This window comes from Strix aluco, chromosome 1, assembly GCF_031877795.1.
Source record: "Strix aluco isolate bStrAlu1 chromosome 1, bStrAlu1.hap1, whole genome shotgun sequence".
Taxonomy (NCBI): domain Eukaryota; kingdom Metazoa; phylum Chordata; class Aves; order Strigiformes; family Strigidae; genus Strix; species Strix aluco.
The window spans coordinates 109,157,033-109,171,472 of NC_133931.1; the positions used below are offsets into that span (position 1 = coordinate 109,157,033).

The 14,440-nt window shown below is 45.4% G+C and overlaps 1 protein-coding gene across 1 annotated transcript in view; it reads left to right on the forward strand.

The window, feature by feature from the left end:
* Window positions 1–2,780: 2,780 nt before the first annotated feature.
* Window positions 2,781–14,440, forward strand: part of OXSR1 (oxidative stress responsive kinase 1) — a 92,301-nt gene continuing 80,641 nt past the window's right edge. Inside the window, exon 1 of the mRNA XM_074830840.1 lies at window positions 2,781–2,979. Coding sequence (XP_074686941.1) covers window positions 2,910–2,979 — 70 coding nt within the window. The 5' untranslated portion in view covers window positions 2,781–2,909. The remainder of the gene's footprint in view (window positions 2,980–14,440) is intronic.

Below are 14,440 nucleotides of genomic sequence, written 5' to 3' on the forward strand. Positions count from 1 at the left end.
CTTCCTACCTGAAAGATATCTGGAGTTCTTCCACTTCTCAGTCTCCCCTAAAGCCTGGTCCAGAGCGGAGGTGGCTACACCAGGAAACTACTTTTCCACTTCAGATTTCTACTAAAATTTCTTGTTATTACAACAAACCACTTGATTCAGCAGCACCACTTCACAGGCTCTTTTATAAATAGAGGCATTGCCTCTGCCCTGAAGAGCTTACAACCTGCACGAGACAGACTAAAGCAAATCAGGAAAAATAGGATGAGCAGAATACTAACAATGAAACAGGAGGAGGTGCTGCTTGGAGAGCTGAAATGGCTATGGGTTAAGGTCTTCGTGGAAGCCAGGTCCATATTTTCATCCCTCATCAGACTCAGGTTGAAACAACCCACTGAATAAATGAATGCAAGAGCAATGCCTGACTTTTGAGGTACCCAAAATGCAGAGTTCATTTAAAAAATAATACAAAATGTGTGGGACCCAGACTCTATGTGAATGAGAGATTTTGGTCTAAAAATGCAGAAATGCATTTTTCACTCCAAAGCTGTAAAACTAAAATGCAGCATTCATCTGTGTGTGCTCACGTGGCCACTGGTGGTCTTGTCAGTGCACATTTTAAATTTTAATTTCGATCAAAGTCTGTGCTAATTCTTAAAGAACAAGACTCATTGTGAACCTAATCCTGCCCCACTGACCTAAATCAATAGGGTTTTAGCATTGCCTTCAGGGGAAGGATTTTTGGCCCCAAATAAGAGAATTCAAAATACGGTTCTGACTTTAAAAACATTGTGGTAAAATTAAGCATATATAAGTCTCTTTTTGTTGTTGATGCCTGGCTCAAATCCATTTTTAACATGCTGTTAGCTATCAGAAATACGACACTGGCTACTCGAGTGCATGCTCTGGGGTAAAACCTGTTTTTAATTGCTATATAAACTCCTTTTATAACATGGTTAAAAGATCAGAGACAGTTCTGAACAGTAATTAAAGCATATTTAGCAAATATTAAAAATCGCTCAGCAGAGGAATGTTTAACACAAATAGGAAAAACAAACAGCTTTTAAGTTGGAAGCTCTGCCTTATGACAGAGACCATCATAGTTGAGTGCCTGCACAGCAGGGGACGAGATGGGACTGTGGGCCTCTTGATTCTGCAGTACAAAGAAAGAGTAGAGGGAAGGAGTTAGTGTCCTGTGTTAGGTAGCACAAGTATATACTGGAGTCAGACCATGCATTTGGCAGGATACAGTGGCCCTCTACAAAGCCTGGTTCATCAGAGGCATCTCAGGAATTTGTCCTAATAAGCTAAAAATATGTATAACTGATGGTTCTTTGACTCACAGTAGTGCCTGACATCAAGTTGCAAGAACAGTGACCGGCAAAGAAGAATGAAACCTGATACAGAAATTCCCAACCAGTTCTTCTGAAGGTTACTATCGTGCTTGGTGATAGCAAGAGATGCACTGTTTTATCTATTTTGTGTCAGAAAAATAATAGATCTCCAAACTGCAAACATTTTAAACCTAAATATGTAGACAGCAGCCTTCGTGGTACCAGTTAGTCTCATATTCCTCGCTCTTTTAATCTGATTTTTTTTTCTTTTTCCCCACTGACCAGCAGATGTACTTCTGAATGCATCCAGATCAACAAAGCTCCAGCTCCAGACTTGTGGGACTTGAACCACAGGATATGGGTGTTGGACATATCCATGAATTTTTAAATTGCAGTGTGGAGCAAGCAGAAGCATCCAGCAGCTGGGAAACTGGAAAATTGCTCATCCTTGGAGGCGACGAGGAGAAAACCAGACCTCCTGATCCCTCCATACCCATTGTAACCCTGGGACCTATTTTTAAACGTGGAATGCGGATCCCCGAAGCGCCTGGGCTGGGCTCCACACCTGCTCACCGCACGGCCGCGGCCGGTGGGGAAATGGGAGATGGGAGATAGTGGGTTGGCCCTCTTTGCCTCGGGATTAAAACGTCCCTCCCGGACTAAATCTGGGCAAGGCCACACCATCGCTTTCCACCCTTCCGTCCGGTGGGTTGCAATGTGTCCAGCACACCAGGGAGACACCACAGGGCTGCCGCACCGGCCAGCTCCTACCACGTTTGGGAGGAGGGCTGCTAGCACGCTGCGTCCGGGACCGCCTCCCCCTCGCCGGGCTCTGAATCCCCCTCACGGCACCCCCTGGCACAGCCGCCCCTTCGCGCCGCTCCCCCGCCTTCGCTCCCAGCCCCGACCAGAGGCCCGCAGGCAAGGGGACCCTGGAGCAGGACAAGACGCGACTGACAGCCTCTCCTCCAATAGGAGCTGCCGACTAGGCCGCTAGCAGCCAATAGCAACCCGCGGTGGGTCTTAAACCAGCAGCCCCTCCCGCCTCGTGCTAGAGGGCGGGGACGATGTGGGCAGCCGCCATTTTGTGTGTGGCATCCCCGCCCTTCCCTTTCTCTTCCTTAAGGACTCCCCCCTCCGCCGCCCGCTGTCGGCAGCCCGCCGTCCCGTCCCGTCCAGTCCCCCGAGGCTGTGGTGGTGGCAGCCGAGTAAAGCGTGGTGGAGTGGGGTGGCGGCGGCGGCCGAGGGGCGCCACGCTCAAGATGGCGGCGGGCGGCGCCCCGCTGTGGCGGGCGGGGCGTGCTCGCGGCGGCGTGCTCGGGTGACGTCAGGGCGCTCTGGGCATGGGCAGGTGGAGGGAGCAGGCAAAGTTTGGCCGGTGGTAGCGGCAGGCGGCGGCGGCGGCGGCGGAGGAGGAGGAGGAGGCGGCGGCGGCGGCGGCGGGCTTGGGGGTGCTGCTGCTGCCGCCGGGGGTCGGGGCGGCCGGGCCGCGCGGGGCAGCGCAGCGCCTCTCCGCTCTCTCGCTCCTGCGTGGCGCTCCCCCTCGCGGCGCGGAGGCAGGGGAGGGAGGGCGGGCGCGGTGCGGCCATGGCCGAGGACCCCAGCGCGCTGCCCTGGTCCATCAACAAGGATGACTACGAGCTGCAGGAGGTCATCGGTGAGCGGCGGCGGGATGGGGCGGGGACGCTGGGCCCCCGCCCGGCGTCTGCGCCCACAGCGGAGGGGGTGTGGGGTGTGGGGCGCCCTCTCTCTGAGGGGGGTGTGAGTGTCTCTGCTGAGGGAAGTGGGGGGTGGGTCTGTCCCCCCCTCAGCTGAGGGTGGGTCCTGTCACACACCCCCCGTCAAGGAGTGAGAGTGTGTGCCCCCTCGCCCCAGCGATGTGTGTGTGGGGAGGGTGTGAGGGGAGTTTGCCCCCCCCCCCCCCCCCGCCCCGAGGAGTGTGGGGGTCTGGGAGACCCCTTTACTGAGGGGGGGGGAGGGGGGGTCTGCCCCTTCTCGCGAGGCAGATGTGTGGTGTGAGGGTCTGCCCTCTCGCCCACTCCAAGGAGGTTGTCTGTGGGTCCGGGTCCCCCCTCCGTGGGATGTGTTTGCTCAGGGAAGGGCTGAGTGGGTGCGGGCCTGGAGCTCCACTTCTGCAGCCTCTCCGTGGGCGCGGGGGGGGGCTGCGACCCTTCCTCACGCGTGTGCAGGACCCACAGGGCGGTGTGTGAGTCTGCCCCACTCCCAGCAGAGGCTTGGGGTAGACATGGTGGGGTACCCTCCTGGCAGGGGGGTCATCTCCAGCCTCTGCCTCCCCCTTATGCACGGGGGTGTGTATTCTGGTCTGGGGTGAGCAGGCACAGAGCAGGACGGGGTCCACGCTGTGGAGGCTCTTCCATCTGCCCGTCACCGTGTGAATTTGGATGTGCTGGGCACGAGGTGGTCTGCAGGAACAAGCTCCAGAGCTTATGCGGACTCACTCCTTCTAGGGCACCCCCATTCATTTTGGGGGAACGATTCCTCTCTTAGCAGTTCTGAAGCCCTGTGTTGCTTCAGTCTGTGCAGAGGATGGAGGGTTTTGTAGTGTCACCAAACGAGCCTTTTATCCAGGGTTTTTGCTGCTGCTGTGAGTTTTCATTCATTGTCCTCACAGCTCGAGGCCCTAACCCTTGCTCTTTCCATTAAATGATAATTTTTTTCTTCCTCACTCTCTCTTGACTTTAAATTGCACAGTTACCAAAGGCCTCCTGCTGTACTGATTTATTGGCTGTCTCAACCATTTTGTTGGGAGTGTGTGTTTGAGGAATATATTGCTGTAGGGCGAGTATGTGACACATCTGAGGTGGTGCCACAGGTGACTTTAAGGTCAGTGCCTCTCCTCTCACTCTCCCGAGGCAGGAAATAAAGCAGGAGGTGGCAGGGCAGGCTCCTGGCCAAAGGCTTTTAGGAAGGAGGTTAATTTTTAGAGTAATCTTTGTGGAGTGCTTTTATTTGAAGTTTACAAATGATGTAGTGCTATCATTCCCAGGCCTTCCATCTCTGCTTCACGGGGAGACTTGTTTTCTGTTAAGGAGGGTGGGAGAGTTCGTGAAATGCTGTTTTAAGAGATTAAATTCTTGGCATTGTTTAAAAGTAGGAAGGAACTAAAGCTGTGGAGGGGGGGAAATCCTTCTGGAAATCCCTGTTGCTCTGTGGGATCAGGCTTTGTCCTCTCCCTTTGCTCAGTGGGAGCAGCAGTGCTTTATGAAGGAGACAAACTCCCTGTCAAGACAGGGAAGGCTTAATCTTACAGATCAGCGCTTTAAACCTCCTTTGGAAAATGCGCCCCAGGGAGGATGATGTTCAGCCTCTTTGAGGAGCAAGAGATAAAGGTGTGGGGAGGAAGGGGGAGAACGTGCCACTTATTTCCCAGGGAAGGTGAACTGGATTTGTGTGTGTAGAAAACACTTTTTTTTTCTTTGGGGAGCCTGCAAAGGGGTGCAAAGCAAGGATCTGAGCTTGAGCATCCAACGATAGGAGTGGACAATCTGCCTCTTTGTAGCTGGGGAGCAGGGTGGGATGGGAACAAAAGGGAATGTAAATGCACTTCTCTTAAGAGAACTTGCTGCTGCAGACACACATCCTACAGCCTCAAAGTATCAGGAGCGCAGAGATGTGTCGTCGTCTCGCGTTAACTGACAGAACTTGGGCAGAAATCGGGAAAGAAGTATTTCATTTCTTCCGTATCTTTCCCTGTCCCTCTGTAAACCGAGTTTCAGGATGTCGCCTGCTCACTGAATGGTTGTGCTGTCATTCTGGCCTGTGATGGAGTGTACACTGAAATGTGTATATTGCAAACATATGGTTTCTCTTTTTAACTTTCCCATCCCCCGCCCCCTTTACTCATTTTAAACATTGGTGTGTCTGCCAGCGTCCTGGATGGAGATGTGACGCAAGTTTCCTAGCACGTATATGATTTGTGGGACAAAATGTCACTGTGTTAACTGAGCTGGACTGCCTTGCCTCCTGCTTCATGTAGTCTGTAAGCCTCAAGGGTGGTTTATTGGTTGGGTTTTTTTTTTTTGATCTCCGTCTACTTCTGTAGACCTGTAAAAGTCTTTCAGCAGGGAACAAAGAGATGCCCTGGTGTGGAAAGAGATGAACCTTGTGCTGGTGCTTTTAAAAGATTTAACTTGTTTTCTGGTGAAAAACGTTGCTCTTTAAATTTAGAGTCCAGCATTCAGTAGATTACCAGCTCAGCTATTTTTACACAAGGAAATCCATGTGTAGTCCAACTCCTTAATTTGTGTTGGTTTTGCGTGAAAATAGCCATGTGTGGCTTTCATTTGACATGGATGGCTCCATACCATTTCAGTGCAGGAATTGAAAGACCAAGTTTTCTACCTGCAAAGAGATCCTCTGTAAAACTGCCCTCCTGATTCTGGCTAATGCTAAAAAAACTGATTACTCAGCACTGGGGATGACTCATGCAATTATAAAGGTATGGATTAATGCCTGTGCTTATTATGCCTGGTTAGTGTTGGTAACTGCTGAGTAGTCTCTTTAGGCTTAAATAACTTCTAGTACACTGAATCAAGGAACCTTGCTCAGGAGCAGAACTTGACTTTCATTTCAAAAAAGAATAAAATGGAGGTGGGGTGGAGGAAGCATTTTATAAAGCACTTTTATGAAATGTACACCCAGAGTAGTGATAGTCTTTGCAGGTGAATGTCACCTCTGGAGACATCTAAATCTTCATCAAAAAAGAAAAATGTAGTCTGTGCTGATGGTTGTGAAGATGGTCTTCCAAGCGTGGACTGTGTATAAATTGTGGCAGTCGTCGTCTTGAAGCCTGGAGAAAAAAAAAAAAAAAAATTCGACCTCATGCTGCTTGTGCTGATCAGATACTTGCACACGTGAATTCCTTTGGATTTTGTAATTCCTGTTGGAAATGCTGGTAGTGGTGGTGAAGTTGATTGGAACTGGGTCATTCTCATTTTGCTACTTTTTTGGAAAGATGAGAGCCGTGCTGGCTGTGGCTGTTTGATTTAGGAGCATCCTCTTTGCTGTGAAGTCTGTGCCAGAAACAGAAGATAAATTAGCAGTGGGAGTGTTCCCTTGCTCTATTCCTGTGCCCTTTCTCCCCTGACAGATTCCTTCATAGCGATGAGGACATTGCAGGCTGCATCAACAGATGCAGTGGGAGTTTCTTCTCCCCTCAGAAATCAAGCTTAAATTGAAGTCGCCATTTACTGAATTATTACGTTTTTTTTAATGACTACAGTTCATATAGCTTTTGAGTTGGGCTTTGTCTCTGTTGGTCTTTTGGAGTTGAATATTTAGATTTTTAGCCACATTTTCCCAAGCTCTACGTGTGAGTGAACGTATGCCAGCATGGGAGAAACTTTCTTTTGCAGGTGTAGAGGAACTTCTTCAAATTAAGATTTCTGCTTCCCCAGACTTTATCAAAATGTCTGTGGACACCCATCCTCTGCTTGGTAGTAGTCTCATGTACTGAAAAAGCATGGCCACTGAAAAAGAGCAGCCTGCAGGTACTTACCAGGTATGATCGAAGTCTTGGGACATAAAAACAGGCTGGAATGCAAGGCTGTTGTCCAATGATAACTTTTTAGGTTTATTTTTTGAAATATGGTGTGGATTTTTACCTGTGAGTCTTATGTGCTAGCTGCAGCCAGTTTCATATGCCGAACTATTTAAAACCCATTCAAGAAAAATGTTACACTCTATAAAATATAACTGCTTGAGAACTAAATTGAGCGTTTAGACTTCAGTCTTCGTGCCATATGTTTTGTTTTAGCATTTCCTCACGGATTCCCACTCCTCTCCCCCAGCCTAGCTAAGCAAAATTCATTCCTACAGCGTATTCCCAGTATTCAGGCTGGTTAATTAATTTGAAAACTTTCTTTGTGTGCTCATTTGTAAACTTTTTCCACTTCAAGTTGGTAGAAAAGCCTTTTTGTTGTTTTATATTATGTTGAAGCTTATATAAAATTAACTGTGGGCAAATGTATATCTGTTAAAAATAATGTTAGCGGTCATTCACAGTCTGCTTGAGCACTGAAGTGAGTGATGCTCAGTACTGCAGTTTCTCAGCTGCTTGGACATAGACAAATATATCTTGTGAATTCCTGAGTGGGACTGAATAGCCAGGTTACTCCTGCATCCAGGCTGCCTTTCCTTTGAATACTTGACACATCTCATTTCTTTAAGACCTTTGATACCATTGCTCTACTAGAATAGGGCTATATTGTGTCGATCTTCACCTCTTGGGAAGTGAAAGCAAAAGGTGTTTAGTTGTGCATGTGTCTTTGTTTAGTGTTTCTGTTGTTTGCTTGCTGATAGGAAGGAGGATAAAATGCACAAGGAAGCAGAGTGAAGTTATACAGAGCCAAGTGGTGGTGAAAGAGGCTGGCTGGGAAGAATACATCGTTGTTACCAAAGCGGCGTGGCTGCTTTTCCTGCTGATTTGAGGGGAGGGCAGAGATGGTTCCTGCTGCTTTCAGCTATTCTGGAGTATTAAAATAAAACATACGGGGTGTTTCATGTGGAAGTAGTTCACGCTTTCCTGTGGTTGGTTTCTACGTGGCAGTTGTTTCCAGGACTGCTGGGTTCCCGGACTGATAAATGTTTAACACTCATTTCTCAAGAATACCATTAAAAAAAGTTTCAATTTAGTGCAAATATCTTGGTTAGTGCTGGGAAACTTGGATGTGCTGTGCTCCTGAGCACACCTGAGGGGTGTATATGCTGACTGACAAATGCATGCCTGGGAGGCTTCTTCCTTCTTCAACTGATGAAATCTTGGAGAGAATCAACTCTTCCCCAGAACATTTGTCTATTTAAATTTGGCAGCATCTATTTTTATTTCTGCGTGTTAGCAGCTTGCCCACCAAGTCACTGTCTAGAGATGTAATCTTTTAATAAAAGTTCGAGCTATTTAAAATGATGGGCAATAACACTGGTTCTTATTGCTAATTGCGTTAGTGAGTTGTGCAAAACTGCATTTTGGTCAAATTTTCTTGGAAGACTTCCCCTAAAATGCACGGTATCCATCGTAAATCTAGTAAATTTAGCTGTGGACATGCTAATGGAGTGCTTGTAAACTTGCTGTTATTAAACTTTTTTAATAGGAAGAGACAGACTTGAGAGCTTTGTGGGTGTAGAAGAATAGCTGTTGGAGCAGTGGAATTTGACATTGCAAAATCTTTGAAATATCAGGATCCTGGGACTTTCCAGATGAGTTTAGCCAATTACCCTGCGCTCCCTTTAGAATCAAACAACAGAGATGCAGATACAAAGAACTTGGCTCTCTAAGTTGCTGCAGTTTCCTGTGACTTCACCTAAGGGAGTTCAGCCTTGACATTTCTCAAAAAACATGAAACTCCGTCTCTAGCTTTATGGCAGTCATGCAGGAAAGTCTTGGAGGCAGGCTTAGTTCCCTGGCAGACAGGCGGTCCAGGCTCTTTACCAGAAGGTCATTGCTCCTGGTGTGTGAGAGGTGATGTCGTACCTCTTATGTGCAAAATAATGGATATGCTAACGAAGGGTGCCATACTAAGAATAAAATCAAACTTGTGTGACTTGAGTAAGACAAGATAACTGTAACAAATGGTGTGAAGACAGCTAAATGACAACAGGGATAGAAGTACCTGGCTAGATCCATGATACCGCTTCAGTATTGTGTTCCTCTCATGCACGAGTACAAATGAAGAGATGGATCTTAGTGTGGGATTCTATCAAGTGTAAGTTTTATTCCTTAGGTTATCTGCGTGCATTGTGTGCCGTGAAACCTTGCTCGTGCGTGGAGTTCTCATGTTAATCATCACAGCCTGCATATTCCTTGTTTTTAATCAGATTATGTGGACCTGTCACATAGTACGAGCACGTAGGGATTTGTGGTGATTCAAGTGCAAAAAGGAAAAATCCAGTATTTCTCTCATCCTTATTCAGTAGCTACAACATCCAGCAACTTTTTTTTCCCCAAGTCCTTTCTTTCACCAGTCCCCAAGGTTCTGGAAGATTGTTGTTTCCTGATGTGCATCACTGCATGCAGAATTTTTGCTTAACACAGATTTTCTTGCAATTAAGAGAAATTACACCCTGGGAAAAAAAACCCTAGATATGTGTCAACCTCCACCAAACTAGAATCTTAACACACCTTGCAAGAATTTCTTAGACCTCTTTGGTTTTGCACACTGTGAAATCTGCAGGGGACAGATGTCTTCAAGTCTTCACAAATCCCATCTGTGAATGAAGTAGAGAGTAAATTCAGAGCACTGATTCACTTTCTCACCAAATCGCCAAATTAGCCGAATCTTCCTTCTACCTCCCATCCGTTAAAGTTTTATACAGCTTGTACTTCATGCTTATGAAACAACACTTTCAAACTCATGTAACTCAGTCAAATTAAAATGCACTTTTGAGAGAATACAGAAAAGCTCTTCTGAATGAGGTTTTAATTTTTTGCCAAGATTCAATTTTCTGTTCCATCCATTTTGTCTTGAGAGCTATTGAGTTGGGGGCAGGGGAGAGAAAAAATTCTTGTTTTGTTTCATTTCACTGTTCCATGCTAAACTGACTTTATAGCATTCTCCCAAATGGTTATTTCCTTCAGGCAGGAAACGAGCCTATGTAAATTCATCCTGGAGAGAAAAGGTATGAGCAGCTGTTAAAAGAAGAATAGTGCGAGTTGAAATACTTCAGTGATCATCTCTTACTGTAGTAAATTCTCCTTGAGTTTTGCCAAAATTTTACTGCTTTATAGTCATGAATGGTAATTTAAGCACAAACATTACTCTTTTTGCTGCTAGCACCTTGCTATTAATAAAGCTGTGTGGGAGGATACTCTGTTTCCTTTTCATCCATCCACAGAATTGTTAATTAAGTTAAAACTGCAGACTGAAATTTTGACCTTGAGTACCCCACCTCACTTCTGGTGAGATCTGACTGAGCATGTGGTTTGTCCTGTGTTATCCTCTGCTAGCTTATTGTGGGGAAGAATTTAAGTTGCCCTTTGTCTTAGAGTAGAGTTAATTGACAAATTTTGCAGTTCATTGGGGGGAGGGTGTTGTCAAGTATGAAAATGTTCTAAAAAAATTAGTTGTGAACGTGGAATTGTATTGATGTGCTTGTGGTCAGGGTGTGAGATTATTGAATCTTGTGGCAATTCAACATATGTTTTGTGAAACTGAAGTTTTCCTAAACATTGGATGAAAGCTCTGTACTTACTGTTGGGCAGGTTGTGCATTTTTGATTTTGTCTGTTAGGCTTTTGCTCATTTTTGGTCTTCAGGGGATTTTAAGTCCATTTTCTTGGGTTACAGGGTTTGTTCGAGCTCTTCTGGAAAGGAAGCTTTGAAAACAGTGCAGAGAGTAGTGGAAAATGATGGCATGTGAAAAGTGAGAGAGCAAGTTAATGGCTGTGGGATGAGAGCATTTATAGAATATTTTTCTTAAGAAAATTAGGTGGCTGTGCTCAGGGCTGATACCTGTTGAGGTAAGTGGGGCAGCTGAAACAGCAGTCAGACATTTCAGGCCATCTCCGGCTTCAGGCAGGCAACACAATATTAGGTTATCTTGATGGCTTAAAAACTCATAAATTAAAGATGATGCTTCTTGTCATGGGGTAAGCACCTTTCCTGCAAATTCCCCAGGGATGGATTTCATTATGTCAATTTTAAGAACAAAACTGGAAAGCTACTGTCACTTATTTTGCCGAGACACAGAGCTAGAAAGGACTCCCAGGGTCGTGGAGCTCAATTCCCTGCTATAGCTGGTGCCAAATTGTATAATCCCTATACCAAATTAATGAATGCTTGTGTTTGAAATGGCGCATGGGGGAATTACAGGCACACGTTCTATTAAACACTCAAACCTCCGTGTGACCCTGTCATCGTTGTATGAAACAGCTGCTTAATGGATTCCCTACGACAGTGGGAAGTAACAATGCCTTCTCTTTTATAGCATGTGTCTATAGCTCAGTGTTTTTCTTACACTGCTTGCTTTACATTCAGGCTGTATCTGCAAGGACACTTTCCAGTGAAGGCATGGGAGAGCTTTAACTTGGCATTTATGCTGTCTCCAAACCTTAAGTGCGTTTACTACAAACGTTTCTGATTTGTGATTCCTTAAGATCTGCCAGTGGAAATTAAGTCCTTTGGAAACTTGAGGTGTTATATGTCCTCACCTGTAAGAACTTCACCTCCTAGGCCACTTCTTTGTGAAGCTCTTTCTGTCTCTTACCTTGTGAGGTAGTGCACCAAGCAAGGTGAAAGCTGAGGCTCTAAGTTCCATCCCTTCACTAAAGTAAAAATTGTCATTGAGGATGCTAGATGCTGTCTAATAAGTAACTTGATATTAATAGCTAAGAAATACCTTGGTGTTGACTTCCAGCGGACTGTACTTCACTGGAAAAAGCGTCTTGAGCGTGAACTCTTTTCCTGTTGAACAACTCACCGATGCAAATCTTTGTTTGAACAGCTGAGAGGCTGATGGACTAGCAGCCTGAGCATAGTTATTTGTCCAGATCCTAAGGCTCAGGGTGGTTCTCATTATTCTTGGTTAAAGAATGTAATTTTTAACCAGTTGGCTAATCTTGTGTGCTGAACACGCTAATAGACGCAGAAAAGACTTACTAGATCAAGCTATTCCCTGAAAAGAAAGGATAATAGCCTTCCAGAGAGGGCATATCAGATACTTAAAAGCTTATTTACCTAAAATAACCACTGTACTATCAAACATCTGCACTGTATGCAGACAGATTTTTCTGTTTAGTGGAATGCTGGCCAAATAAAATATCCTCTACAGTTAACAATTGTAGTTGAGACAGAGTTCAGAGATTAAGGTTGAGGGGGAATAAAGGAGAACACTGGCTTGGCTACTGTACCAGGGCTGTCTTTTGAGGCTTGTTAATACCTGATGACAGCCAGCATGATATTTACATTGCTGCATATACCATAAAGACAACTGACAGTGATTAAAAGGGAAGGATAAACCTTCTCCAATAATATTGCTGTGTTTGGAAATGAGATGTTTGAGCCTGCTTTCCATAGTGTAGAATTAACACTGCATAGCTGCAGTGCCCTTTAAATTAGCTAGAGATGTTGGCACAAAATCAAATAAATATAATTGGTTTCAAACTGAAAATCTAATTTAGGCATGCTAATAGCATCTTAAGTAAATGTGGCAGGTCACGCAGGACTTGTGTAACTGGCCCTTGGAGCTTACTGTAGTTACTGCCGTGGGGAAAGTGGTCTCAAAGGTGTTCCCCGAATCACCCAGGCACCTTGTGCAACTGGAGGGTGTTTATATTTTCTGGTGAGATTCTGATCTGTTCCCTGCAGACTGTCAGTGTGTCAGTAGCGTTTCTGTCCTTTTCTTGAGGAGGGCTTCAGGTTAAATCATACCTGCTTAAAAGTATGATGGGGATGGTTGAACTAATTTGGGATATCCAAAGGGCTGCAGCAGGTTAGGCATACAGTCAACAGACAGCAGCACTTTTTGGCACCCTCTCTTCCTTGCTTTGGTGTTTGCAATAGAAAAGTTGGGGAGGATATCGGATGGGCTGATACTTGTCCCTTCTCTCTATTGATACCATCTGTGACCAGTGGCTTTTTCTCTTTTTTTTTTTTTCCCTCGCATCTCTTGTTCTAGCATAGAGGCCGATGGCTGGGCAGCTGCAGCTCTTTGCTGTGTTCAGCACTGCTTGGTGGTAGGGAGGCAGCCAAAACTGGTGACTGTAGGTAAAGCAGTTCATTGGTGACATCAGACAGCAAAGTGACCTGGTGACAGTTTTGTCAGAGATCTTGCTGGCATGCTTTGCGTGGCCAACCCTATCCTTGCCCTCTGTTCCAGCCCTGGCCTGTGTTACATTGTCAGGCTGACTGTTTTCTCCCCAAACCTCACTTCTGTGCTTAGTCTGTAAGGATTCCCAACTTGAATGTTTACTGAAGGTGGGAAAACAGATGACATTTTTCTGTGTTCAGGGCCGAAGAGGTATTGAAAGAGTTTTGAGAGAACAATGCAGCGTGGGGTGGGGTGAAAATTTCCGTAAGACTCCCCTTCCTTTCTGCAGAAACTTTGGCTTTGAGTTATGCAGTTTACAGTAGCTAGATCTATCTATGGCTTAGAAATCGGAGTCACTTATTTATAATGCTGAGTTTAGTGGGGCCATGGGGAAATGGACCCAGCTGAGGCAATTGCCCATCAGTTGCTGATGGCTCCAAAAATGATACTGACTTCTTACAAGTGACTAGATATGGGTTTGCATTCCTCCTTCTCAATTTCGGAACTGAATTAAAGGTCTGGGCAATAGGTCTGCAGCGTCGAGTGTCTCTGTGTTGATGGACCGCTGGAGGGGAAATATGTCTAAACAAGTGCTGGAAGCAGTGTATGGTCTTTACTGGCTTATCATTGCTCTCCACCACACACAGCATTAGGACTCATGAGAAAGACATTGTCTTACATGGGCAGAAACCTCTGAGCTCTGAACACAATGCGTAGTTTTCAGTGGTATTGTCAACAGCAAGAGCTCTCATCAAGATGGTGAATAATTCACTGTCAGCAAGTTTATGTACAGTTCAAATATTCTGTCTGTATTTCTAATTTGATAGTTGAGTTTCAGGAATCTGCTTATTTTCTGAAATTCTTTGAACTGCTGGATTAATGTTGGAGTATTAGTTATATGTTGGACACTGCAGGTACTAACATGAAATGTTTGAGCAAAGATTCTCAGGCTTTGGGGAGAACATGTAATTGAGTCTTAATAATCTGAATCCCTCGTGTGTGAGCACCGTTTGAAATAAATGGCAGAATTGCAACCTACTTGAGTTCTGGCTGTACTAGAATAAATGACCAGAGGTTGTTACAAACAGATACACCTGCAATTTAAATGAAACAGACTCAGGATTTCACAAATAATAACTGTGCTTTTTCCCATTCCTTTTTCCAATTCTTTCATTTAAAAGTCTAGACTGTAGTTATCAGACATGCTGGTGCAAAGTAGCAGTCATTTGTATTAAGTCTTAATTCTGTGCCTGGACATATTACCTCCCAATTATTATTTTTTCTCAATGTGTTGTCCAGAACATGCCCTGTGTCTTAATGTACATGCAGTCACCTTTGGCTTGAACGCAGCTAAGT